Source organism: Fringilla coelebs, assembly GCF_963513975.1.
Source record: "Fringilla coelebs genome assembly, chromosome: 3".
In the NCBI taxonomy this organism is placed as follows: Eukaryota; Metazoa; Chordata; class Aves; order Passeriformes; family Fringillidae; genus Fringilla; species Fringilla coelebs.
In genome coordinates this window covers 84,711,941-84,738,070 of record NC_140030.1, presented here as the reverse complement: position 1 = coordinate 84,738,070, position 26,130 = coordinate 84,711,941, and the positions used below count along the sequence as shown (strand labels likewise).

At 33.6% G+C, this 26,130-nt stretch overlaps 1 protein-coding gene across 1 annotated transcript in view; it reads right to left on the bottom strand.

Moving 5' to 3' along the window:
* DNAH8 (dynein axonemal heavy chain 8) overlaps positions 1-26,130 on the bottom strand; it is a gene marked incomplete at both ends in the record, with an annotated part of 108,284 nt that overhangs the window by 28,225 nt on the left and 53,929 nt on the right. The window contains 22 exons of the mRNA XM_084202648.1: positions 683-854; positions 1,552-1,679; positions 1,985-2,122; positions 3,388-3,600; positions 4,402-4,569; positions 5,419-5,595; positions 6,446-6,549; positions 9,207-9,325; positions 9,710-9,936; positions 10,509-10,673; positions 11,107-11,260; positions 11,570-11,700; positions 13,405-13,527; positions 13,953-14,145; positions 16,147-16,310; positions 16,864-16,973; positions 17,524-17,737; positions 18,806-18,928; positions 20,665-20,799; positions 21,352-21,494; positions 22,440-22,677; positions 25,945-26,085. Of these exons, the coding sequence (XP_084058774.1) occupies positions 683-854; positions 1,552-1,679; positions 1,985-2,122; positions 3,388-3,600; positions 4,402-4,569; positions 5,419-5,595; positions 6,446-6,549; positions 9,207-9,325; positions 9,710-9,936; positions 10,509-10,673; positions 11,107-11,260; positions 11,570-11,700; positions 13,405-13,527; positions 13,953-14,145; positions 16,147-16,310; positions 16,864-16,973; positions 17,524-17,737; positions 18,806-18,928; positions 20,665-20,799; positions 21,352-21,494; positions 22,440-22,677; positions 25,945-26,085 (3,480 nt within the window). The remainder of the gene's footprint in view (positions 1-682; positions 855-1,551; positions 1,680-1,984; positions 2,123-3,387; positions 3,601-4,401; positions 4,570-5,418; positions 5,596-6,445; positions 6,550-9,206; positions 9,326-9,709; positions 9,937-10,508; positions 10,674-11,106; positions 11,261-11,569; positions 11,701-13,404; positions 13,528-13,952; positions 14,146-16,146; positions 16,311-16,863; positions 16,974-17,523; positions 17,738-18,805; positions 18,929-20,664; positions 20,800-21,351; positions 21,495-22,439; positions 22,678-25,944; positions 26,086-26,130) is intronic.

The window sequence follows — 26,130 nt, the reverse complement described above, 5'->3', positions numbered from 1 at the left end:
CTTGAAGATTCTGGCATTTCCCATTCTTTGCCCATTTCTAACACATTTACATTGTATAAAAGGACTTTATGTATTCTATTTTAAATTACTACCAAACCCTCTGTTTTAGAAATGTCCTGGTTTTGGCTGAAAGAAAGGTCAATTTTCTCTTAGTGGATGGTACAGTGCTGTGTTTTGCTGCTTTAGTGTGAGAATAATGTTGGCACACTGATGTTTTGGCTGTTGCTCAGTCGTGCTTACCCCAAGTCAAGGATTTCTCAGTGTCCTGTGCTCTGCCAGCGAGCAGGTGCACAAAAAGCTGTGAGGGAGCATGGCCAGGACAGCTGACCTGAACTGGCCAAAGGGATATTCCATACCACAGAATGCCATGTCCACTACAGAAACTGGGGGAGTTACTCAGAAGAGGCTTGATCATGGTTTAGGGATTGACTGGGTACTGGTCAGCAGGGGGTGAGAAATTCTACTGTGCATCACTTGTTTCTCTTGGACTTTGTTACTATTACTACACCAAGATTTAGTAGAAATTGCCAAGAGCATTTGGAAACCACAGAATTACACAGCACAGCAATATTTGGAATATTGGGGATTATAGTTCTTCTCTAAACAGGCATAATTCTGGCTAACAGTCATAGATTATGCTCACAGAAATTCAAATTAAAGCCTCCAAGCACCAAGAACTTACTGTTGGTTGATCTACCAACATAGAAATCAGGTTCAAATCCTCAGAAAAGGGGATTTTATGCTCTCTCAACTCTTCTTCCCATAATTCTTTAATCAAAAGGTTTCTGAAGTCTTGATTAAAAGGTCCACAGTATGAAAGAAAGCCTGTGCAGAGCAATATGTCTCCCACAAGTCTAGAAAAGGAAGAAAAATCACCATTAAAAGGTGGTGCACAAATTCAATTTCCAATTACTTAGACAACCAGCTTTTGAAGCACAAGATTAAAAAAAAAAAACAACAGTTGTTTCCAGGGCGTTTTTGAGGCAAAACTTAAGAGTAGTATTTTATAAAAACACTGTCTCCACCCCTACAAAACAATAAAGAGCTAATGACAACTATTCCTTTTTTACTAAATGAGTTAAGAAAATAATTTATTTCTTAAAAATATCTGAAATACAGTATTTATCAAGGATACAAAACTAGTTCTACTGAAACCAGAAATGCCCACTTTCCCCATAGCAAATTTATAGTAACATAAGTCTTCTACAGAAGCTGAGCTTATCTAAAGGTTTCACTTCCCCAGTGACATCAGAACGGTGTGCAGTATTAGGGGACTGCAGAAGCAGCTAAATACAGGCACATAACAGCCCTAGTAATAAACTTTTTGGAAGCTAATTCCAAAATCCAAGGTATTGTTCTTAACTGAAATACTAGCGCTCAGCACCCATGTATTCTTATTTATGGGAGGAAAATTCAAATTTCAGGATCGTTCATTTGATTGCATTGCTATATTAAGATTTCCAGGAAGAAAATGAAGTACCACAATTAAAGCTACTAAATTGTTTACCAATGCTTCAGTTTTTACAAGTATTTTCTTAATGGATTTGATACCTTTTAATTTGAGCTTTAAATTCTTTGCTTTGCTGAGTCCACCTAACTTTCTCTCCACTCAGTCCATCTATAAGTGCAGAGGCTGCCTGCATCTTTCTTTTGCATGTTTCTGCATCATCCTCCAAGTCCTAAAATTGAAAAAATGTCTTACTTAATCGTCAAATGCAAAATGGTGGAGTTATTTTGTATACTTTTCATCCTCTTATATTTCTTATAACTATTTTATTTATTTAAAACTCATCCTTGAGGACACTTAAGGGCGTCTAATATGTTCCTCTTCACAGGAAGAAGATATAGGATTAAATCTCTTACTTTTACACCTGAATCTCAGCCATGTTATTCAAGGTGATAGGTAAATGTGTGTTTGCAGCAAATCCTAATTACATAACACTATTGTACAAGCATGTACAAGGCTAAAATACTTTTATCTCACCATTTTCTCCTTCATTGCTGCATCAAACTTTGCCTGCACTTTATCCAGTTCAGCTTGCTTTTCATCTAATTCTGCCTGAGCTTTATCTTTTTCTGCATTAGCTATTTTCAGGCGACCTTCTTGTTTTGCCAGGTTAGCCTGCAAAGGAGAAAAAAACATTAGAAGTTCAATCATATATATGATTTTAATATAATTCAATTAACTATTTAAGCCTACTTAGCTGGTAATCACAAGACAACAATACATCAAAATAATTTTTATATAGGCATCAAAGACAGTTAAGCTGAAAACTATATTGCATATATACTGAAGATAAGAGGGTTTGTTTTTGTTCAATAACAATACAGTACCTAAAGTTCTACTATATATTGTCAATTTAATTCCTTTAACAAAAAATTACATTTCAAGAAGCTGGTCAAGGAAGTAAGGTTCCTGATCTGTACACATTGGTTAGACTGGAAGAACAATCACTCAGTATTCTAGCTTGACTATATGTTTTGACTAAATGTAGTTTCCTCTTCTATTAGTGAATTTTGTAGCAACCAGCAATCACAACAGGAGATTGGTCCTTTATCAGCAAACAATATTGCTTTTACCCACTAGAAAATGGTCCTAAAACAGTGATTCTTCCTATTGCTCCTAAAAATATATTTATGGTGAACATAGGAAATTAATTGATTAAAAAAATAATTAATCTGTATTACTGTTGCTTCTGTAAATAACCCTTCTATCAGTGACAAAAAGGTGAAAAAAATTTGGGATTGCCATGTGCTCACCGCTTTTACTTTTTTTTCAATTTATGCTACATCAAGGATAGTATACTTTGTTTAGAACAAAAAAAAAATCACTGACTTTGAGTTTTGTGAACTTGAAAAAGAGCACTTACACACACTAAAGTGAAAGTTTACTCTTAAAAATGTTTTCCTTATTTTGCTCCCTACTACTGCACCATAGCTCCTTTATTAATGTGAACTCTGAACCTCTTTAGAAAGCCAATATTTAGGCAAGATGTCACTTCTCCACTGCTTCTAAGTTACCAGGAGAAAACAAAACAGCTAAAATATCTGCAAACCTCTGTTTGCAGGACCCTCTGGAGAAGGAACGAAGATCCTGGTACAACATTTAAAAAAGAAATTATAACATAATAAAATGAAAAGACTAAAAACACCTTTCCCTATACACAGTAAACCTGATCACATAAATTTAATCTAGGCTAATTTTTGTTCTGTGTTCTCTCTAGAATCAAGAAGAAAATAGTTTTGTTTCTGCTACTACCATCTTTAGCCACTGAAGTCACAGGCTATTATGTCTGGATAAAGTTATATATTTTTGTAAGATCCTATTAAATTAAACTACATTAAATTACTTGGTAAGCAAACACAAAGCAAGAGAGGATGTATTACCTTAAGAGGCAAGACTTCTCTGTTAACACCATAAAATACCACCATGGCTTTTGTCCAAGAGAGGAGTCCTGCCACGTTGCCACACACCTTTTTACCATTTTCCAGGGTATAGTCCTCCATTTCAAAGTAAGGCTGGACTAATTCTACTGTCTCATCATTGATTGTATCCCTAGCAAAGTTCCTTAGGTTGTTCAAGAACGGGCCACTCATCAGCTTCAAAAAACAACACATGAGTTATTTACACGCTTTACATTCAAAGTCTTGTTCATAGGAGAAGCTGTTAAAAAGCATTCCTAAAATTCTTCTGTAAACAGAGGTAGTTCATATTGCTAATATTATAAGTGTGCTATTCAGTTGTAACTCCTATCACAAACCTGTTATTTTGAAGTTTTAACCAATTACACTCCAGAAACTAGATTAAAAACTTACTGATGTACTTTCCATCTCCTGTATTCTTGTGTTGCACTTTAGAAGCATTTAAGAAGCATTGTTTAATTTTAAAAAAATTGAACCAAAGAAATACCCAGAAATATATTTGTAACTTAACTAAATGCAAAAAAAATTGCTTTGGCAGTTGTGATGTATTATCTAAATTCTCAAAAGTGAAATAAATTGGTTTAATTTTTTCTAATAAACTTCCAGCATGCTAAAGGCAATTCATGGAATAACTGCTTATCTCATTTTATTATATCAGTGGTAAATAAAAGCTTTTGATGACTTTTTTAACTGTAAAAGCCTAACTAGAATGCAAGAGCACTATTTGTTACTGCTACCATCAGGCCATGTGCCAGAAAGGGTCAAAGAAATTCTAAAGCTTCTGCTGCAAAAGTCTCTAAGCAATTCACCTACTATTTCTAGCAGTTAGTCATAGTGGATAGATACAGTTTATCTTAAAACAATATGTTTCATGTTCAAAAATTCTGTCATGTTTTGGGTAAACAGCACCAAATGTTCTCTGATAAGCTAATTGCTATTTCTGATGTTTAAGAAGCACCGTTTGAAAACTCTACTTACTTTTAATGATTCTCCCCATGATGGCTTGCAGCAAGGCTTTTCTGGATCCATGGTAACTTGATCCAGTCTCTTTTGAAATAGTAGCAGACAACAGTCCATGATCCTCATAATGAGGTGTGGAGGTTTTGCCAGTTTTCTAACAGTAGCGATATCCTCTGGTCTGATGGTCTGTTTGAAGAAAGGTGTAATAGAATCCTGCATCAATACCATCATTCTACTTTCCCATCTTGATGTTCATGTTCACTTGTAATTCTTTTCTCTTAGATGCATTTGTATTAAGTATATACAAAAAAAGTGAGAAACCTGGCCTAATTAATAAGTCTCATAGTTTCATGAAACTTTAGTAATTTTGTGACTATTTTTGGAAGTTTCATTTATCTCATTATCTAAATATCAGTGTAAGATCAAACAATGCTCCTTTTTTTGATTTTTCTACTCAATAACTTCTGTGACGTAAATTCTTATAACTGGAGTGGAAGGACATAATTTCTGATTTCAGAGGTTTCTTACTGTTCAGAGCAGAATAGTGAAATTATGTAACACAGTAATGCCTCCAGATTTCTGAACCCTGCTTCTGATTGCCCTGAATCCCCTTTGTTTCCTGTTTCTCTTAAAATCACAAGCATTGTGGTTTTTGGTGAAGGAAGAGATAGATTTTTATTTGTCCTAAAAGACAGGTGTAACGACTTAAGTTTGAATTAAAACCATTCTGGTAGCACAAGTAGTATTCCCTTGAATTCAGAATAACAGCTATTCTAAAGGCATCTGTAGCTTTTGGAAAGATCTCCACCTTCGTAATGATTGAGTATTCAGATGGAAGGAAAAAACCACTATAAAATAGTCCCTATGTGTTTAAAGTAAAATATGTGTGCCTTAAGTGCTCATGAGAGACATGGCCAGCAGCAGTGAGGAGCTGGTGACAGCAGTTAATACCAAGAGACAGCTGTGTGTTGGTGGCTCTGGCCTCTCACAGGTGATGCAAATAATACTGTACTAATAAAAATGAAATTTATTCACTTTCAGAGCTTCTTCTGCTTCTTCTAGTGCTGGTTTAGCTGCCTCCAGTTTTTTCTCTGCTTCCTGCTTTTCTATATCAATTGCATCCACGATCCTTTGTGCTTTATCTTTCACACCCTGGACTTCAAGTTTTATTTTAGTTGCGGCTTCAGCACTTTCTTTGACTTCTTCTAGTACCTGAAATTGGTAATAAACACATAAAATCTATAAATCAAAATGATGGAACAAATGATTACTAGACAGATGACAAAATAGGTATGTAACAGCTATTAAGTATATAAATCTAACCCCAACTAGAACTAACTATATATGGTATCATATAACTATTGAATAAAAATTTAAGTGAGAAGTTCAATTTCATCCCTTTCTGTCACATATTTCTCTCTTATGAGATTAAAGGCCTCAAAGAATGCAGGCAGTCCTTTAGTCATCACCAGCCAAAATTCACTCTCCAGTGCATATTAAATATGCGCCATCAGGGCATTATGGGATCTTTCAGCAAACAGAATGCCTATACTGATCCATTCCCTAGCATGCCTTTCCAGAGAGTCATTTTGGAAACCAGATTTCTACCAGACTACCACTCTCATGAACACAGAGATACCTTGGTAATGTAAAAGAAAAAATCTGAAACTGGACTGCAATGAACATTTTTCTAAGGAATTTTGAAGTAGAAAAGTCCGAATATCATGTTAACTTTTTCTCTGCTAATAAGTGCACATAAATCCCAAATTTAATAATGTCAATTAGGACAAAAAAAAAAAAAAAAGAAAGAAACAAAACTATGGAAAAAAATGAAAACTAATTCTTATCTGAGTGGGTAAGAAATGGGAGAAGGACAAGGAAAGCACTCAACCTCTGCTGCAGTTTAAAAGCACCTCACTTTCAGAAGCAAATGCTAAATCAACACGCTATAGAGAGAGTAAAACCTCATTTTAGATGAGGATAATTCTTGCAAATTACGATAAAATTCTGCAATAGCATTTTACCCACTGTATATTCTAGTGCTATTTAAACACTCACTTACTTTATCTGCCTTAGCAGATGTCACAGCCAGCTCCTTCTCCTTAACAGCCAAGTCCTTAGAGAGCTGAGCAACAGATTCACTGGCTTCCATCAGCTTGGACAGACCTATTAAGTAAAAGATAAAAATTCAGAAGTATAGAAACTTTTTTTTTTCCTAGTTAGATTACACAATCTAGGCCCAGATCTTTCTTAAGTTGTACCTTGTGTTCTCATTCAATTTTATGTAAAGGAGAGAAAGTGGGTGTAAGCAGTCATACTATCATGATTGTGTCTACTGTTCACATTTCATAGATATAAGTAATTTTGTGAGGCACAAAATTAGGATAAATAAGATGAATTCTTCAAAAGAAAACGACAACAAAAACAACAAAAAAGGAACTATGTCAAGTATATGTTGCATCATAAAGTCATGAGACAATCAGAATTTCTGAACGATGCTTCATTGTGTCGTTACATGAAGAAATTACTTAAGGATCCATGAGTGACTTCTAATAGAGAGTCCCTTCTAGAAAAAATTGGGAAGAAGTGGAGTCAAAAGTGGACCTAAAGATCACAGCAAAATTATGATCTCCAGCTCCTGCATATTGAGTTTACCCTCTCTTATCCCTGGCGACAGAGAAGGTGAAAAAGCACCTATGTGCTGAGGGCCAGTCCCATCCTAGCTTTTCTGTGTGCTATAGAAACGGCTCAGGCCACCCATAGAGGCCACTCAGCCTTTCATAGAACCATGGAATCACAGAATATGCTGAGTTGGAAGGAATCTATCAGGATGATCTAGTCAAACTCCTGGCCCTGCACAGGACACCCCAAGAATCTCACCATGTGCCTGAGAGCATCCAGAAAGAGATGTGCTTGCTCCCTGCATAGTTATATACAGTCTTTCCCATGTACTCATGGGTTCTTTTTTTCTCTTCTCTCTTGCTCATGGACTTAAGCACAGATATTTCGGCCATTCTTGAGTTCCTCATTGCCTCTCCAGCCGATTTCTTCGTCATTACTGAATCTTTAAATCCTACAAGTTTTCTGGAAGTAAATCCCTTTATTGCCTTCTCTCCCTAAGGATTTGAGTCAGCACACCCTTGCAGCTACACTTTGGATGTGTGACATTTCTCTGTGACGACTCTCCAATTTTCTGCTACCACATTTCAAACAGAAAAGAGTTCTCTCCCAGCAGAGCCCTTGTTCTGGCACAGCTGCCTCTTGATTAGGTTGCTGCCATTCTACAGAAGCACAGAATCATCTAGGTTGGAAGAAACCCTCAATATCATCTAATTACCAATCCAGCACCTTCAACCCAGAAGCCACAAAAGGGAAAATGATACCCTTTGCTGCTTTACTTTTCCCTGCTATGAGCCTAGAGTGTGGAGAAGGGAATATGAAAAGAAAATAGGAATATGCAGATCAAAGAGAATTGAAGAATTCAATTATAAATGAGAAACCTTTATAGCTTATTTAGGTCCCCTGCATACTTCCAGCAAGAAATATTACAGTAGTACCAGCTATGCAAGTGAAACTAATTAGATTATTTTCTAACTGGCATTCATTAGACATGGTTTTCTATGCATCAAAGATATGAAGATGCTGCAGTAGAACATATCCATTCCCATGTTCACTGGTACACAATCATTTTTTTCAGCAGAACATGTAAGGAACTTGTAATAACATGTCAGAGGCTATGAAAATCTACATATGAAATTTGATTGATAGTGCTTAAGCTGCTTATGTTACTACTTCTGAATTATTTTGCAAATAAAAAAACTGTAGAAAGAATACAAAAAAAACCCCTAAACCTTGAATCTTCAAGGTTTTCAGATTTTATCCCCATCTCAAAGTAGACTGAGGATAAATTCAGATTTCAAGAACTGGCAACAGATCCATAGAGTGAAACTTACAGAATTTGAAAATACTGAGGATCACTTACTTCTCTACAGTTCACTCTAATTCAGTAAAGAATTTATGAATGAAATACCTATGCATTTTTATTCTAGATTTTTCTTCATGTAAAGGGTATCAGTTAATCATTGGTAAAGTGCCACATTCTTTACCTTTGTATGAAAAATCTTACCATATATTATTCTTTATTCCATTGAATTGATATACAATATCTTTTCTGATAAAGGCCAGGTTTCCTAAGGTGCTCAGTTGACTTCATAGATTTACAAAAGCATGTCTAGATGCAAACTGGAGAAAACTGAAAACACTAGAAAACTGGTGTTCTGAAACCATTAAATACTAATGCCAATAATTAGGCCATTTCAGACAGATATCCAAAATCTGTCTGAAGAATATTTCAACCATACTTTTCTGTACTTCAGAACCACAGCTATAAAATGACCCCAAGTAACAACTACTTATTCTACAGCAGAAATACAAAAACCACATGTGAAGCACACAGATTGCACGGTGAGAATTTCTATAGACAAGTCCACAAACAAGTTAATAACTGTTTACAATTACCTCTCTCTACACCAGTTAATCAGATGCTGCCCCTGTCCATTTTTAGGCTCTATTTTCTATTAAAAATTCTGATAGGCAAATATTAAAGTTCAATACAATGCTGAGCTGAGTGGTTAGGCTGGTAGCTTCTGTGAGGTATTTTTACAAGAGAATCATTATGAGGTTTTGACTGGGGGAATGTCTGGTAAAGGTTCTCATATACTACCACTTCTGGACTGTGATTCCCTGTAACTGATCACTGAAAAAGAAGTCTAATGTTAAAAACATAGATCATTTGAGACCACACATGGAATGTATTTGCTTACCAGTTTGCATACGTTCAGCCTGCTCATTAATGCTATTTAACTTCTCAGAGTAAACCTCTTTGTAGCCATTGATGAAAGAGAGATAAGATTTAGGTGTTACGTAAGCTCGTCTTCGATACCTAAAGAAAAGTGTATTGGCAACATCAGCGTCAGATATATTTTTGATATGTACAGCTATTTGATCACTTCTACAAAAAGAGAAAATTATATAACTCAAGTCTTTATTCATTCAAAATCAGATTTCTTCATGATGCAAACCCTTATACTTTTAATAACATTTTTTTAATCCACATAGACAATATTAAAGACTGCTGAATAGTGGGAATGAAGATGAAGAATTTGCAATGTAATAGCAATTCTTTTTCATGGCCTGAGGATATTATGGTGTAGCAGATTTATTTTTTATTACCCTTAAAATACCTTTATTGATACATAGAACAGTATCAATAGCAGTCAGTAGCAACATTTTTGAGATTAATTATTGCATTAGTAGAAAATATTACCTTTGGAAATAATTCTCACAGCTTTCTGATACTATATCATGGAAGACTCCCATGGTTTGTACTACTTCTGTTTTAACTGCTGGAGCGCAGACCATATTAAACTCTGAAAGAAAGTAGCTGGACACAGCTACAAGGGCTTCCCTGGGCCATCGACTGAACCAATCCATGGTGCATCCTGATATCAGACCAGGAAATTTCAAAGAACGTGCACGGAACTTCTCACCAACCTGAAGAGAGAATCACTGTTTGTTAGCAATATGATTCTTAAGCAAAGGTCAATGAAAGTGTTTAATTAGTAAAAACAACTAAATAGTCTATTTTCTTCTTGATCATTTTCTGCTTAGAACACCCTGAAATTTTTTTTCTCAAATAGACTTTTGCGAAATTTCTAACATTCAACATTCATGAAATTTGAAGAAAGAAGTTAATTACAAATATATTTTGTTTTAATATTTTGAAGCATTAAATAATGTATTTTAATTACCAATAAAATACTGTTTTCCAGTTAAAAGCCATAATTTCACAAAAATACATTCACTGATGTGTATTAGGAATGTATACGTGAGAGGAAATAAAATACTTTAACTTGTAAGGAATTGTTTAGTTCTTAAGTATTTTGCTGTTAAGTTCTCACAGCTTTACTATTACTTTTATCATCTCAGCAATTACAACTAGACTTCAGTAATCTTTTTGTGCATCTTGAACTTCCTTAAAAACATGAAACTTGAATAAGTATCTTATACCACATAGGCAAGTTTGCTAATGGAAGAAAAGAAAACAGATATATAAAAAAACTTACTGGAGAAAAGCAGAGGACAACATGCAAGTTCTTCTTTGCTCGACTTAAGAAGTACTCATAAAGATTGTCAAAGGTAGGAGGATGCCGAGGCAGCTCTTTTTTCATCACAGGTACTAATGATTGGGTGATTTCATCCAATTCATCCCGAGCAAATAAATTAGAAATCTTTTCACAAGGTAAGAAATCAATAATTAATTGCATGTCATTATTATAGAATTCATGAATATTTGCCTGTTTATATCTGTATCACTCTCTCTCTCTGCATACACACAGTTTAGACTAAAAACCACAGGTTTAGACTTATCAAACTCCATTGAAATCTAAGAAGTCCAACTCTGGAAGAGTACACAATTTGAACTGGCAACCAAATCATCATTTAATAAAAGGCTACTGAAACACTAACCACAGCCCTTTTATATTCTCCTGGCTTACACTGAAATACAGAAACTACATATCCAGAGCACTCCTTACTTAAAAAGTTGAACTATTTCAATCATTATTCTTCTACAATGTATTACCAAGACAAATAAAGTAGCGAGAACAAATTCTACAGTACCCTGCCTCTAGAGCACATTGGCTGTCAGGCTGAGACCCTTACCTCTCCTGAAGACAGCAGATTATTTACATATTCCAAAAATGATTCTTCCTTTATCTCATTATCAGTGAAAATGAAGGTGATACCTTGTCCTTCCTGTCCAGCTGTCCTATATAATTCTTTTAAATCTTCTGCCAGATTGGTTATATTATAGGATCTAAGAGAGATAAGGAACATAACCTGTTCATTCAAAACAAGGCTGAATAACGTTCTTTTTGGATTATGGTATTTTATAAATGACACTACAAACATACTTTGTAAACACAGATATTTTGGTGCAGGAATAGCTAACACATGGTCTACCTTTTTCAAGTCAAAATAAATCCAATGTTGTATAAAAACCAGATAAGAGTGTATTGTTCTCAATATTTTTCCAATGGTGACAAAATTAAAAAAAAATAAAAAATAGAAAAATCTGTAGCCAGTTAAAGACAAACCTGATTTATATATTTCTTGCATTTCTTACCTGGTTAAAGTGATCTGAAATATTTTATAGCCAGCAATGAAGGAGGCTAACTTTGAAAGACTTTGTTTTCCAGATCCACCAACCCCAACAAGCAAAGCATTTCCATAGGCTGTCCGAATAATTCGGGAAACCTATAGAGGAAATAATAAAGAAAAACATCAGTAATAAAGTTGAACATTAGTTAGTAAAATTAAAAAATCTATTATGCTTTATGCTTAATTTGCTATAATACAATGTAAAAATTATTAAAAGGATACTTGCAGAAAAGTTTTCCTCAAAAGAACACTTGTAAATTCTTTGGAAATTTTGTGTGGCTAATGAAGAAGCTGCATATAAGAATATGGGATTGCTATAATCATAAATACATGAAAGGGGACATTTTGAGCTCCAGTTTATTTTGAAGACATCATCCTGAATGTGTTTAAAGATATCAATAAAAAGCTTTAGCTACAAGAACAAACATACTACTTTCCAAATTTTAGTAGTCTGAAAGACTTAACATGAATAAACTACACTTTAATATTATCTTCTAGTCTATCAACTTTCAACATTTCTTTTGTGATCATTTTCTTACCAAGTCTCCAGACACAAAAGTTGAGTTCCAAATTTTCTATTCTCTTGCTTTTTGACAACAGAATAGAAAATTTTCAAATTTTCAATTTTCAAATTTTCAATTCTATTGCTTTTTGACAATTTTTTTTTCTATTCTTTGGGTTTATGATATATTAATGCACTATTAAGATTCTACATTATATTTTGGTTCACATGTAAATTATGCACAAAATTCAAAAGATTGGCATCTACATCAAGTCTTTGAAATATACTAATTTTTATCTTTTATAAAATTTTAGCTTACTGTACACTTCCTTATGAGGCTTTCAAGATAAATATATGAAAGTCTAAATATGAAATTATGTAGGTGACTAGATTTCTTGTCACCTTAGGTAGAAAGGAGCCCTGCTGTCACTGATTGCATATCAAGGATATTCTGGCTAAAGCTTGCCAATAAAAAATGGAATGTCAGAGGCTTTCAAGGTCTTCTGAAATGCACCTAGCATCATGTGAACCATATTTAAAAAAAAATTTATTTACTCATGCTTAAATGCAAAGCAAACAAACATTTACTTCATTTGAGGTGAACTAGAGACAAACAAAATCCCTTCTTCTGTTTTTGTTTCACTGCAACTTCTGTGTGTCTTTCAGCAATGCAGTCAAAGCAATTCCTGAGATAACACTTAAAGATGAGACACTAATCTCATACTTTGCCTTTATTTAACCCCCATGAATCAAATTTTGATTTCAGATGAATTCTTTTCTTATACATTTCTTTCTGATTAGGACAACAAATGATTGTTAGTTGAGACCTACACACTACCCTAATCTCTACCCTACACATTGATTCTATTGCAGTCCTAATTTATATTTCCTTTCACCCAGTCTCTCATCCAGTCAGATTCTACCTCAGGTTGTTTTTCTCCCCTGTCAGGCACAGATCATCTGAAGTGTTCTCTGAATTCTAAATGGTTAAAAATAATTTTATATAGACAATATAAATGTCGTTATTTATTGTCTCACATTTCCTATTGAGGAAAATTTTTATCTGTCTGAATACATAGAAGTTTAAACAGATATTTACAAAAGGAATTTATTATAAAACATGCAAACAGATAAAATGACTGTAGTTCTTTCCTAGTTCTCAAGAATGACCATGCAAAGATGGCAAAGTAGTTTGGGGGTAGGAATAGCTTTTCACAATGTGCCCTCTAAGAATAGCTTGTCCAAATAAAGAACACTGTTACAACAGTTAAACAAATAAAAAAGTAGCAATACCAAACCTTGATAAGATGTGTCATTGCATCCTTGAAAAACACCAAATCAAGAAAGGACCCTCTAATATTTTCATTGTACTGTGACTGATATGCCCGCAATTTGTTACAAAGGAATTCATAGCTTGGAACCTGGGGAAAAAAAAAAGAAAAAAAAAGAAAAAAAAAGAAAAAAAAAATCAGAATTTTTAAAACTCCCTTGGTACTTTTACACAAACTTCAGTTTTATGTTTTGGCCACGTATAATGATATTATCTTGCTAATTCACGATAATTATTGTAGTTGTTGTGTTTACGCAGAAATTTTTTGCTAATGGTGGAAGAAAAAAAAGAAGCAACAAAGAACAGAAAAAGGTAGATTACATTTATATGTCATTGTTAAATCTAACATCACTAAAATTATTTGTTGCATGCTAACTAGAAAATCTGGATATATTTTCACAAAAATTTTCGTAGCTATTTAACAAAACTCTGTATTGTATGAGTTCAGCAATGTAGCACACTTAAAAATTAAAGGAAAACTTTGGTGCCTTGTATTCGATGTGTAAAATGAAATACCTCCTCATAAATTTTTGGTGCTAGAAGCTCAACATCTTCTGGTTCGTCACCAGTTGGTTCAGGTTCATCCCGTAAAAAATCAACAAAATATGGTTCAGATTGGAGAACTTCACTTAAATCTGCCTCCACATATTCCTCAATTGTTTTATCAATAGCTTGTTCAAACCAGACCGTGTCTTCAGGTGTATTAAACCTGAAAACCATAAATTAGTACAAATTAAAACAAATAATTCTAGTTATATTGAGAGAAAACAGGTATCTAAATACTAAGAAAAAAACCTAAAACAACAACAAAAATCCCAAAACTTGTAACATTTTAAAGAAAAATATGTATTAGACAATATATACTACACAGTAGTCACAGGCACAGATTAGGCAACATTCACAAAAATTAAGTGCTTCCATACTATAAAGTGTGATAGTGACAGGAAATATAAAAAAAATATAATTCGATTTTCCAACTTCGACCAAGAATGAGACAACAACAGACTATGTAATTTTTCAGATAAAAAAGGATGAAAAAGGGTGAATGCTCTCCCAGATAACCATGGCTAAGTGAATCTTTCATCTTTCAACCTGCAGTAGAACAGCATAATTTCTGGTATCGCAACTCTGCTTATGGAACTGCGATTAGACAAGGAATACAGAAAGAAAGGTAGTATATGCCACTACATCCTGACTCCATTTTCAACACATCTTACAAAAACCCCATAATTAGCAGAGGAATACACATTGGGGTTGAGGGGACAAATTAAAGTCTGGAAACATACTAGTGACTCCATTTCATTGTGTAAACAGCTTTATCTTCTTCCCTTAACAGATTCAATCTGATTTAAATACAAATCAGACCTTTGACTACTCTGCTTATGATTACCAGTGAAGCAATGAAGAATGCTACTTAGGAGTAACTGGCAAATGTAAGAGAGAAGAACCACCTCATCCACAGAAAAAGGTAATTCCAACTGTGAATATCAAAGTACATAAAAAAATAGTTCCCATATATTTACTTCTTTTTCTTTTCAGTGATACAACTGAGAGGAAAGTAGAACAAATGTGAAGAAGCCCAGTGCTGTGAGTTTTCAAATAAGACAAGCTAAACTGAAGAACTGTTGTAATGACAGCCTAGACATGCATTACATCACTATTGCTAGAGGTCTTTTGTAATGACATTATAATATTAATCACCAGGAAATTTAAAAGCAGCATGGAAACAGGGAATGCATGACTACGCTCTCTCTCTCCCTCTTTCTAATGTATCTGTACAAATACACATAATTCTTGCATTTTTAAATTTACCACAACAAATTAAAAACGTGTATTAACATATCAATAAATACCAGTGATATTGCTCCCTAATTTAAAGCAGAAAATAATACACTGTATGATTCTGTATGATACTTTTGCCTCAGTAGGGCGGATCCTAGCTTTAAATAAGATTAAATATTTTCCCTGTCTCATTTCAACAGCACTCTGTTTCACATAAAAATGTATAGACATAAATTTTATCAAATATGTACGTTTGTATAATATTTGATAGTTCAGAGAGTAAGAAATACCAGACAGTTGGAAATATCCGCCCTGCTAATATTTTGCAGTGGATGGACTTCTCTAATCACGGAGAAATAATTATAACTACTGACAGTAGTAGAGGGTATATGTCAGGGTTTTAGCAGCAGCTTTAGTGCTACATCTAAAATTTCACAAGAGGTTGAAGCACAATGAACAGAAAAATAATATTAGTCTCCAAGACATACAGGTCATAGTTATATCTGTTTTATGAATATTTTGTAAGAGATTTATAGGAAATGGGCCAATTTTTAGTCATAAGCATGCAATCCTGTTTTTTTCTGTAGGGAGAGCAAAGCAATTTTAAATTATGCTATGTGTATAAATTTGGGATACCATGGAGTTCTCTTTTCTACGGTGGAATCAGCTTAATGCAGCCAAAAAATAGGTTAAAATATATAATATCTAGATATTTCGATGTTTTCCATTCAGAGAATGGGGTAATCTATCAATTTATACCATGATATTTGTTGGAATAATACACCAATGCAGACTGTATGTAAAATAAGATAAAATTTTTCATATTGGCCTAATTAGATTTATAATATTTAGAAGTTTTACAAATGTATGAGCATAAATGAAGTAAATGGCTAAACCTCCTAAATATAAAATGCCATAATTATTTTACCTGTCAGCAATTACCCTGGTACATTCATGTTTAAAAAGTCTTAGGATACCAGTGCTGGTTGTGCATTCTTCTGCCTTTATAGTTAACATTCCTTGCCAAATTCTAGAAAGGTCTCGAAGGTTGAAGATATAGTGGAATTTAGATGGTGTAGGTAACATCTTTGCCTAAAGAAAAAGATTGTTACTATTCAAAATCAGTTAACACCTAGAAAGAATCAATAATAACAAAATTTATATAACTTTATCATTAATGACACATATAAAACATAAAAATAACAAAAATACTAGTTTTCACATGAAATACTGTGGGAAAACTCTTTTTAAGAAGTCACCAAGAGTATCTAATTGTTTAAAAGCAGAACCTATCACTAAATGTAGAACACCAAGATTTACAACATGCAATTTTTTAGATATGGAGATCAAAGCTTTGGGTAACACGAATAAACTTATAGGAATGAATGGACTGATATTTCCATTCATCTGTCTTCTACACTGACATCTGATATTTTAAGATTTCATCTTGAAAACATTGTACCCTATTCTCTGGGGTTTTTGATTTTTTTTTTTCTTTTCTGGGTTTTGGGTTTTTTTTTTTGAGGGGGTTGAGTGGTTTGGTTTTTTGTTTGGGTTTTTCTTATAGATATGATCTTAGGGAATTGTTGCCTAAACTAAACTAATAGTGACTCTATTCAGAGATAAAACTTTCCTTGTATTATACCTTTGTCCGCTGCCACACTATTCTTCCTGTTGGGACCAATTTTTCCACCATATCACATACTTCAGGGTTGAATTCTCTACAGGGATGAAAGTATCCATTGGCAATTATACCTGAAAATACAAGACACAGTAAACAATTATTCTCAGCTTATAAGATATAATAAGGTAGGTCATGAGCAAGACAAATAGGTGCTTATTTAAAACATTATTTGGTAATTTAAAATTACAAGTGAAATTATTTTTCTCTGCTGTCTATGGCTTTTCTGAATTGGCATAGAAACATGGGGCAGTGAGTGCTTGGTTTCTGCCATATCCTGCATTGACAGAGTTACCAGAATTGAGAAATTTAGCAACAGAGTGCATTTCAGACAGTTCGGAGGTGGAATGCTAACCTACACAGAAATAGCAGTGCTCATAGTCTTCCAGGACATGTCATTACTTTCTGAATATTTGTTTGTCCAAAATTAGAAAGACAAGCATTTTTTAAGGAATTAATTTCTCTTCCACAGCACTACTTTTGCTGTACCACAGCTTCAGCTGTTTTCCTGGAAGAACTCAGAATTCGCATGATGAAAGTGAGAAAGAAAGCATACTTTTATAAATTTTAAGTCCATTACTAAGGGAAATAAACTCTACTAAAACAAAACAAAAAAAATAGTACCAAAAATTTTGTCGATGGATGCGTTGGATGGCAATGTACAATTGAATACAGAAAACTGTCTTTTTAAACGCTGGGGAATATCGTTGCGGCCTCCTCCAGGGTGTATCATTGCTGCTATTATTTGCACATCTGCAATTGTAAGGAAGTCTCCAGGTTTATCCAAGCTGTACATTCCTCTCATTTCCATCATCTGACGGACAATTTCATTTGTTATCTGGAAATTTTTGTAAGTTGTACAAATTAGAAATTTATGCAAGAAAAGAAGAAAATACACCATGATAATTTAACTTCTTTTTGTAATTCTACTAATCTATACAGAGGTATTGTTACCTTAAGCTGGTTTTAGATAAACAGATTAAACTACCTTCCTTAGACATATGGAAGATCTTTGTTTATGTGATTTTAAGTGGCAGGAAAATTTTTTCACAGCTCTACTGCCATGTAATATCAAGAAATTGTGTTTGTATTCTTTTGAACTAAACAAAATTAACAAAATGAACTGGGGGAGAAAAAATTTTGTTCCTTATTTTGTTGCTGGAAATTCAGCTACAACTGTTGCAGCTATGCTTTTCCGCTCACTCTTGGGCCTCCTTTGAAGCAAAAGAACTGATTCTTTTATGCTTCTTTTGGAAAGATTATTCACTCTTCATTCCACTCTACAGCCCCAGAGTTTTCCCTACAGCAGCAAGTGCTCCAATGATATTCAGCAAGCCTTATGTATGTGCTCACACACCCCACCAAAATCAATATGATATGCAGCATGTCATAATCAATCACAAACCATTGTTCCATCAAAAATATTTCAGCCATGTCTTGGGGCCATAATGCAAGACTGAGTGGAGGCCTTTAATTTTTCATATCCTTCATTCCTCTCTCCAAGGTATTGGCCTTTCTCTTGGCAGAGATTTATTTATTGGTGCTCTCAGATTAGTGTCAGTCTTGAAATTGATAATATGCTACTTAATATGGTGCTGATTTTCGTTTAGTCTTAAAAAAATAAGGAAGTGAAGATTATGTAAAATATAGCATCATTATATTACATGTCTAATCAATAAATATAATTTGCTCTCTTTTTTTGTGTGCATCAGTGTACCAAAATTATAAAGCATTTCCAATAATTAATAGTTGATTAAAAAATCTAGGAAGTCCACTACATATATGTATATATAGTGTATATATATATGTATATATAGTGTATGTATATATGTATATATATATGTAAGAAGTCCACATAAAAAACACAAAAATTTGAGAATAAGTAGTAAATATTAAAAAAGTCTACCTGATCTCCCCATTCATTGATAAATGGCATATTGATATCATCAATAAAAATAGTCATCTTTCTGCCCCCAGGAGGTCCATAAGTGCTTCCAACACGTTTGTCCACATAACTCTCTATTGTCCTCTAAAAAAAATAAGGAAAGTTTTCTTTTTATATCTAAAGCAACAATATTTAAAAGAAATTTTTGAAAAACCTGCTACAGCACTTAGCCAATGATTTTCTCTTTTCACTAGCAGTTTCACCTTTAATTCTAGTATTAAGGAACCCAGTTCCTAAGGAATCCAACTCCTGTCCTGCAACCCACCTCTGGCTATCAGAGCTTTTTAAAAAACTTAGAAATTATTATTTTATTATCAGCATTATCATTCCCCTAACTAATATAACTTGTTTAATATTTGAAATACAACAACAGGGCACAGGGAGGCAACTTAGATTCCTTTAACTGTGATTTCCCAGGCATCTTGTGAGCGATATAATGCAATTTTAATATTTTGGTGGCAAGAAAGAGGATGCAATAGACAAGTAAGAATGATATATAGCTGAAATGTTTCTTGCTACAGCTCAACAGTCTTTCTAAAGATACATAAACAATGACAGAAAAAACACCTTACAAGATGGTACCAGATGTTTTCCTTAGACAAGTAATGTTTTCTCCATAAAAGCACAAATGTCACCCTCTATGAGTAATGTAGCATGTGCTGCTGTCATAAAGATAAAAGCATTAAAAGTATTTTTGAAAGAGAAAATGGACACATCTTTTGTCCAATGTTTTTCCCATTCTTACTACAGGATATTGATGAGTATTTTAAGATACAGACATAGAGAGAATATGTGATTAAGGTGTAAAAGAGAAACTGGTAAGTGATTACATAAGAAAGTGAGAACTTTGTAGCATGTCTAATGTATTTAAAATCATATAACCTTTCAAATAGCCTCAGAATGGTGACTCAAAATTAAAAAACAAAAATAGAGAGATCTTACACTTAAGAATACCTGCTGGGAAAAACTCAGCAGCCATTCTGTGAGTCAGGAATTTTTTTTAAAAATAGGTGTGTGGTTCACTGTTTTTCACCATTTTCTTAATAAAATTTACATTAGCTTCTTAAAAAATACAACTAATTTTGGAATGGAGTTTGCAAGACCTATTCCATGAATAGATCTTTCAATCAATAAATTTTCCAAAATGAATTCTTTTTCCTACCAGAGGCTCATCACTATGAATTCATTGCATTGAATTGGTAATGAAGCTAATTTAACTTACAGAATCACATCATAGCAAATTAATAGTATCAAACCATACCACAGTGTTATAAATCATCCTTTCACTTGAAAAAACTATGTACAGCATCTTTTTCTGTTTATATAGATTTTTACCAGTTACATTGGGTAAGAGAAATTTCTACAAAGTTTTCATGCTAGAGGTCTTTAAAGATTGAATTTCTGATGCTGTAGTTACTCCTGAGCTGAGGAAAAATAAAAATATCTAAAGGTTTAAATCAGTTCTTTATTTAACAAAAATTAAAATTAATACTATATACTCAAGAATCAGAAAAACCCCAAAGTATAACCAAAAATCTAAGAAGAAAATCAGAGGTCTTAAGCAAAAAAAATTCACTGTTAGAATTCCTGATGAAAAACCACACAGCAATCATGAACATATGTATCTCTATGTGAGTGGCTATGCTTTACTCTGATCTGCAAAAAATATTTTTAATAAAATTTTCTGAAATGTTGAAGTGACTTAGACAAAAAAGATGCTCTAGAATTTATTTCAAAATCACTTATCATCAGAATTAAGTACCTTTTATACACTTAGCAAGGAAATGGTATGCAAGATTGTTTTAAATCTATATTTTTACCTGAAACATAAATGGTTCTGTAGCAGAAGAAAAGTTTAGACTTTTTGACAAATGCTCTTCTGGGTCATATCTCTTCATAAAACCCTTAATCATGACTGTCTTCGCAGTCCCCTGTTCTCCTATGAGCAAAACAGCCTGTAACAGATATTTAAACCACATAAGAAATATCAAAACTTATATTTATATATGCATAACAGACCTATTTTTGAGAAAAGAATAGTTTGTGTCTATTTTTAAATGCTACATTTTTGATAGGTTTTTCTTGTCTCAAGATGCACTGACATCATACGCGTTTTTCATCTCACACAGATTCTCCAAGAAATTTCATTGAAGAATTAAAAGAGAAAGGAAGAAACAAGAATGTGCGAGAGGATTTTCTTCCAATTGCCAAACTTCTTCCAGTTTCTGACACATCTGCTGCAACAGCCTCTTTTAGGGGCTGACCCTAAGAAGGCTTCCTGTAAATTCCTTCCTTTATATTTTAAAGTTTTGCCTTGCGCAAAAATAATTACAGAGAATCCATGTTAAGAAAATAAAAATAAAAAAAAAATTATGCACCTGGGAAGCAATGACTAGCAACAATAACTAGAAGATGAAGAACAATTGTAACATCCAGTTACTTTTTAAGTAGTTTTCTATTTATTTCATAGGGTAGGCATACACTAAAATATGTAATCCTGTACTTACTTTCTTTTGTTTTGCAATTGTGTTTATCAAAAACTGAGTTCTGGTATTATCAACATTTGGAACTAGAATAGATGCATAGTCTGGGACATGATCTGTTGGATAAACATATTCCTGAACTTTAGTACTCCAGTGCTCCCAGGCACCTGAAATGACCAAAAAAAAAAAAAAAAAAGGAGGTGAAATTTCATAATATTCTGATCATGTTCAATACGCTCAATATTTTGTTAATACAATCATTTAAAAAATAGATATTATGGGTAGAATACTACAAAGTGTAAAAAGGGATAAATTTTCTCAAATCTGCTTGAAAGGCACCTAACAAAGGACATTCTGTTAGTCATCACCTGTAATTAGTCTACAATCCTACTAAATGTAGATGCATTTATTGAATTTATATATACTTATCTAAATAAAAACCCTAAATAATGTTTACCTAGAAACGAATTCTTACACTGCTGATGAAAAATTACAGAACATGGCAAATGGATTTCACATGTGTACACTACATCAATATTGCTGGCAAAAAAAAATAGCATCTGGATATGAGAGAAATTCATTTCTTCAGAAGAGAACATACTCTGTCATGACAGTAAGTTTTTTGTGATCATGGTTTTGTATGCTAGTTAAATTTTAAAAACTGTTCTAGAAAATAGTACACTATTCAAAATATCAAGAATCAAAATATCTCACTATTCTTACAAATCTATAACCTTTCAGATTCATGACCGGTTATTAGATGTGAATTACTAAGCAAAATTAAAATCTGATTTTATTCCTTTAACAAAAACTACCACCTATAAGAAAATTAAACATAAAATAGTATTGAGCTAGGCTAAACCAGCCTAAGCATGAATTATCTACAAATTGCAGGCTGGCTAAATTGATAGAAAAGTAATTTGTAAAAAGGAAATTAAAAAGAAATAATAAAATATTATCAGTGAGCACTCTATGTCTTGTCTCTGACCTCTCACATCCACAGATGTGCTGGTACTACGCTGCCAAAAATCCTCAACTCATAGGACTGTATAATAAGGACTAAAGCAGTAACAGAGGACAGTTTAAAAAAGAATATTGGATCTTTTTCTTACCACGATCAGTTACAAAAAACTCATACATCGTTTGATTGCTGCCACGGGGGATTTTTGGTAAGTCTAATTTATTATCATGAGCTCTAATGAAGGCTTCAAGTTTATCTCGACTGTCCAGCTCCAGAAGGGCACCTAAACTCCACATTATTGCAAAGTTGAACAATTTATGCAGAAGTTGTGTAGCTGATACACCCCGTTCTTCCTTCAATGGAATCAAGCCCTCCAGAAGATTAATAGACTGAAAATATTTTAAAAGATGCATTTAGAAAATATTACATAATCACTTTTTGTTTACCTATATAAGAATGCACATGCATTATTTATATATATTCAAAATTTAAATCAATACGGATTACAAAAAAAAACCAAGCATAAAATTCAGAACAACAAACCGAATAAAATTTATTAAAGACAGCTATATAACACTGAATAAAATTTTCAAAGTTACTTAGGTAATTTGATCATTGGTTATCCTTCTAAATTATGCCTACAAAACAAACATAATTTATGAACTAGGGCAACGAAACAGCTTTCTAAGGGATTTTACAATATTCAGAACTCCAAGAATAGGTGAAGCTTAGCCATTTCTTTCCACTTTAAAACATGGAAGAATGTTCAGCATCTGTCTGATGTATTTATCTCAATTATGGTATCTATCACATTAACTTCTATTTTTTCATTTTAAAAAATATATTAAATTATTCTGTTATGTGATTGCTTCACTCTGTTTATAAGGAACTATAGAGTCCAGATTCTAGAAAAATAGAAAAACTTGTTATCTACAATTCTGAGATGTTGCTTATGAATTCATATGTTTGACTGTCTTAGGCAACCCCATTTGTACTCCCCTTCTATACAAGGCAGTGTGCAGCATATTGTTCCAAAATACACCTTTTTAACAGTGAAACAGATTTTCAGTCAGCTCTTGGAATTAGCACTCTTTATGCTGTCTTGCATCTCATAATTGGAGTGGGAAGTAATAAAGTAAAACACGCTTCTAATGCTTGCCCAGAATCTCATTTGCAACAATGGCCGAAAGTGGAGAAGAGTAAAAAGAAAAAATCTCTCTTGGCTTGTGGTGGTGCTGGGGTAGTACTTTCTGTTGGTACCCTCTTCGGCTTGTGGCTTTCTAAACAATACACATTTTTCCTGTTTTTATAATCCCATGTGGTTTTTTCCACCCTGAAAATAGCAAGACTGGTCTTGAGCCTACATAAACTTTTATTGTCCATTACAACGTTTGGCAAGATGTCCCATAGGCCTGCTATTCATGGCATTGAACAGTTTGTTTTCTTCCTGTGTGAACTCCTTCATGCTTATCTTCACTGAATTTCATTTGCTATTTTATTACCTATTTATTCAGTCTCATAAAGTCTGTCTACAGCTCTTCATGGTTAGTTGTTTTGTCCTTAATACCCTGAATAATCTAGTATCATCAATAAATTTCTTCACCTAAAACTTTTCCAAACTCTTTTTGAAGAGCACTGATCCCAGCAAAGTTGCCTCAGGATCAGTGATAACCTCTCTCCTTCCTAAGAACTGATAATCCAGTCATACATTTCCTATCTTCCAATACATTGTTTATCTAGAAATGAAACTCCTATCTTCTGCTATGACTATTTAGCACCCATGTAAATGCCTCGTAAAGAATGATGTCAAGCACCTTTAATCCTTCATGCAGACTATATCAATCAGATCTCCTTTAGCTAAAAGTTTACTGCCTTTTCCAATAGGCTCATAAGGCAGGATAACTCTATAAACAGAAAATTGGTGTTGAACGCCCTAAGGTAAATGATATTTGTCTTCCTAATGAGGTAGGCCAGAGGATGCATAAAGAGTTAGAAAGTCAGTGGAAATTACAGGGAGGAAAGCAAAGGTGAGACCACATTTGTATGAGACCATTATAAAGCTGTTGTACATGAATAGGAAACTTAAATTGTGAATGCTAAAAAATGGAACATCATCAGGTACATGTGCATGTTTGGGTGAACATCCAAAACTGCGATTTGAAACTCAAATACAAGTCTGCCAGATGCAATTGCTTTGATTTGGTTGTAATTTTTGAAAATGTATGAACTAAACAGAAGCAGCATGTCCTGAATCCTGCAATTGCTAAAGAGATGTAAGACCCAAGAAAGCAGGAGGCTGATAAGGTCTCTCTTCTGCACAGAGACCATTTATGGCAAAGCTGGGATTTTAAGTAGGGTAAAAACCTCTACTGGTTTTTACCCCACTGGTTCTTAGATAATATAAGTGTGGAGGCCTGCTAAGAATTATTTACTTTGTCACAGATGTGACAGAAACTTACTAGAGATTTTCACTCACACAAAGAAACATTCAATGCAGCTTAAATCAGGGAAATATTTCCCTGATCAAGCAGCATTGAATAGAGCACCGACTTGCTGACACTTCCTAACAAGTGGCTATCAAAAATAACAGAAACTTTTGATCACAGGAAAAATCTTCCATGAAGATAAGCTCAGTTCAGTCAGAGGTTTCACAGATAAGAAATGTAGAAGAAAAATGATACCTCTCTCAAAAATGTTGTGCATTGCACATCATAAAGTGGTTAGTTCAATTGTTTCTGCCTGGGGACTCTAATTCTAAAGATACTCTACTGTAATTTGATACTGCACAGTTAAGCTCTCCAGCATTTACTGGGGCTATTAGTTTGCAATAAAATACTTCACAATCTAGAAAATCTGAAACTAACTCTCTAATGAGCAGAAAAAAAAGATACTGGGTGCAAATTTGGTAGTTTGACATTAAACTGGAAGGCTATCCAAAACATTATCTTGTCTAGACTTCTTCAAGGGCACCACTGAATTTTTTATGAGTGTGTCAAAATAAAAGGGAGATTCATGGACAAAAGGAAAGTCTGGAATCTTAGAATCTGCAGATGACCACAGACTCATGAACAAATCAACCGGAGATATGCAGTACAGGACTGACAGTCTTGCAAAATCTGTCTAACCCATATTTATATTATTAATAAATCACTGATATAGTTTGGACTCCACTCAAGGTATAATTCCAACTGATAAGAAAGAAGAGGCAAAAATGACTACATTGATCTTGAAAGACCTGATGAACAGAATAACACCTACTACATCTGAAGATAAAAAGAAAAATAGAATTATTCTTCTCTCTCTGCTGACACTGCCAGTAGAGATACAGAGACCCTTACGACAATGTTTCGGTATTAAAAGAACCAAAAGGAATTCACTACCTTATTAAATATATCCTTTTGGAAATTGACTGGAGCCTGGCAGTCATTTGAAGACTAGCCCAGGTATGAAGTAGTAGAGAGAAGAAAAATTTTCTTCTGCACATCTTCATACTTCATCTTATATTGCCCAAGAAACAAATATTGATTTGAGTTTTTCTTTGTCAAGCAACAATATTTTCAGATTAAATTTTATGCCTATCAAATGTTCTCCTTGCTATTCCTGCATTTTTACTATTGTCAGTCCATTCATAGAGACTCATACAGTATCTCTTTTACCTGCATAATGTAGTTACATTCCAGAAGCTCCATTTTGGGGTTAAGGTTTAGCTTCATATATGTATATGCTTGTTCAAAGATTCTGTCATACAAACTTTGCAAAAGTTCAGCTTCCTGAGCAGTGCGTTTTTTCAGCCATGCCTGAAAAAAACATCCACAATAATGTTCTGTATAAAAGGTATAGCA